The sequence below is a fragment of the Impatiens glandulifera genome, chromosome 5, assembly GCF_907164915.1.
Source record: "Impatiens glandulifera chromosome 5, dImpGla2.1, whole genome shotgun sequence".
Classification (NCBI taxonomy): domain Eukaryota; kingdom Viridiplantae; phylum Streptophyta; class Magnoliopsida; order Ericales; family Balsaminaceae; genus Impatiens; species Impatiens glandulifera.
In genome coordinates this window covers 45185164-45187400 of record NC_061866.1, presented here as the reverse complement: position 1 = coordinate 45187400, position 2237 = coordinate 45185164, and the positions used below count along the sequence as shown (strand labels likewise).

At 31.7% G+C, this 2237-nt stretch overlaps 1 protein-coding gene across 1 annotated transcript; it reads left to right on the top strand.

Annotated features, from left to right (window-relative positions):
• The first annotated feature begins 229 nt into the window (after window positions 1-229).
• Window positions 230-1686, top strand: LOC124938844 (60S ribosomal protein L38-like). The gene is made up of 3 exons (XM_047479366.1): window positions 230-330; window positions 1177-1360; window positions 1446-1686. The coding sequence occupies exons 1-3, from the start codon at window positions 328-330 to the stop codon at window positions 1466-1468; spliced, it is 210 nt and encodes a 69-aa protein (XP_047335322.1). The 5' UTR covers window positions 230-327; the 3' UTR covers window positions 1469-1686.
• The last annotated feature ends 551 nt before the right edge of the window (window positions 1687-2237 follow it).

Here is a 2237-nt window from a genome sequence, read left to right as displayed (position 1 = left end):
GAGATAATGTTCTAAATATAACTTAAATAAATATATATATATATATATTAACAAATATAATAATTTTTTATATTTAAACTCAATTTTATTCTGGTTAAAAATGGTGTTAATGGGCCTTTAGACTTCTAGAAAGTCAACGATTGAAAGATTGAAAAATTCGTAATGGGCTTATATAGTAGAGTTGGCCCATAGTTACATTGGGCCCGGTCTAAACCTATTTGAAAAATATAAGAAAACTAGGGTTTACTATATGAGCTCTCTTTCTCTCCCATCTATCTTCGAGCTAGCTTTGAGCAGAAACCGGCCGCACCTTGAGATAACGAGAAAATGGTAATCTTTTCTCTCTTTCTATACGCTTCTTCTGAAACCCTCTAATCCGTTGATGCTTTTAGGGTTTGTTTTAGATGTTGTTGTTCTGCCGCTGAGTTTAATTTTCAATGGTTCCTTAGGTTTTCTGAATCCACCTCTTGGTTTTTGCTAGACTTCCTTAGCAAGTAGCCTGTTCCTAATTTCATTTTCCTTATAAAAGTACTTATATGAGTAGTTGTTGGAAACAGCTCTGTATACAGGTTCTTAGAGTATTTTTTTGGCTTTTCATGAGCCCTTTCATCATTTGCTCCTATGTTCTGGTTTGTGTGTTATATATTTCGTGTTATAGGTTGTAGTAATCGAAGCCCGGTCACCAAAAGGGTTTGCGTAAAGATGTTTGCTTTGTTGAAGCGGCAATTGATCTAATTTAATGTTTTTGTTGAACTGGAATTGGGTTTGGAAATGTCACTATAATTTTAATGAATGAAGAATGAAAATTGTGATTGAACTTAATCTTTATGTTTGAATTCCTATATTCTCAAACCAATTGCATCCTATTGTATCATAAACATATAAGATATAGCATTTGATAACAAGTTGTTTTTATGATCAAGATTAAATTGTTGTTTGTTTGTGTAGTTATCTTTAGCAGATAGTGTGTGGTGTTGAAGCTGAACCTATTGTATCATAAATAAATAAGGGATGACATTTGATAACAAGTTGTTTTTATGATCAAGATTAAATTGTTTGATTGTGTAGTTATCTTTAGCTGATAGTGTTGTTGCTGGTCAGATGAATCTGAACCAATTTAATGACTATGTTCCATTATCATATGCTAATAATGTTTCTCATTTCTCTTTAACATAGCCAAAGCAAATTCATGAAATCAAGGATTTCCTTCTGACTGCTAGAAGGAAGGATGCCAGATCTGTGAAGATCAAGAGAAGCAAGAATGTTGTCAAGTTCAAAGTTCGTTGTTCCAGGTACTTGTACACCCTTTCGGTTCTTGACTCCGATAAGGCCGACAAGTTGAAGCAATCCCTTCCTCCAGGTTCATTCAGTTCCTAAAATCCTTTTTTTAGCCCTCCAAAAGAAAATCCATTTCATTATTGAACGTGCAAGATTTGTATTTGCAGGTTTGAACGTACAAGATCTTTGAAGCAACCAGTCCCCCCACCCTGGTCTGTCTTATTGAGTACGATTATGTCATTTTTTCAGTGTTTTTTTGGTTTGAAACTATTCTAGTTAAGTGAGTTCTTGGGATATTTTACAGTGATTGCTTTATTATGGGTATTTTGTTTAATGTTGACCTGTAAACGTTGAGGTTGATGATCTGTGTTTGATCTTATCTTACATTAAGTAGTTATTGTTATTGGCCATGCTGTCTAAATTGTAGTCAACATTTTCATTTTTCAATTGCAGCTTATAGCTTGACAGCCAGACCAATCACATGCTCCTTTCCACTCAATCTTTTATAGAATTTAGTTTATTTTTTAAAAATTGATTCTTAAATTATTGATTTTTTCCACAATATTTTTCCAATTATAATCCCATTTTAATTTTTCTAAAATTAAGCTTGAAAATAGTTTTTGTTGATCTATAATATTGTCTTAGTTATTTTATGTATTGTGTTTCAAAATATATACTGTAATTTTTACTGTATTTTCTATAGAGAAGATTATTTTTTGAAATGGTTGTGATTTCAATGATCATAGAAATGCAAATTTTCTGATCCCAGAATTGTCTTGTTTAGACAATCTTATTTATTGACCTATATTTGTTTGGGGGAAATGTTTATAGTCTAGATCAAGGCGGTTAAAATCGAGAGTTTACGTAGAATCGTTAGTCAGTTGTAAACTCGTAAAATCTAGAGTTTACGTGAAATCGTAAGAGTGTAATTTGAAAAAATAATAGTTATATATTATTAT

Bases quoted from the DNA above. Each gene is read 5' to 3' on its own strand.
- LOC124938844 (XM_047479366.1), top strand. The intron at 1,361-1,445 runs GTTCATTCAGTT...TTGTATTTGCAG, and splicing joins GAAGCAATCCCTTCCTCCAG to GTTTGAACGTACAAGATCTT.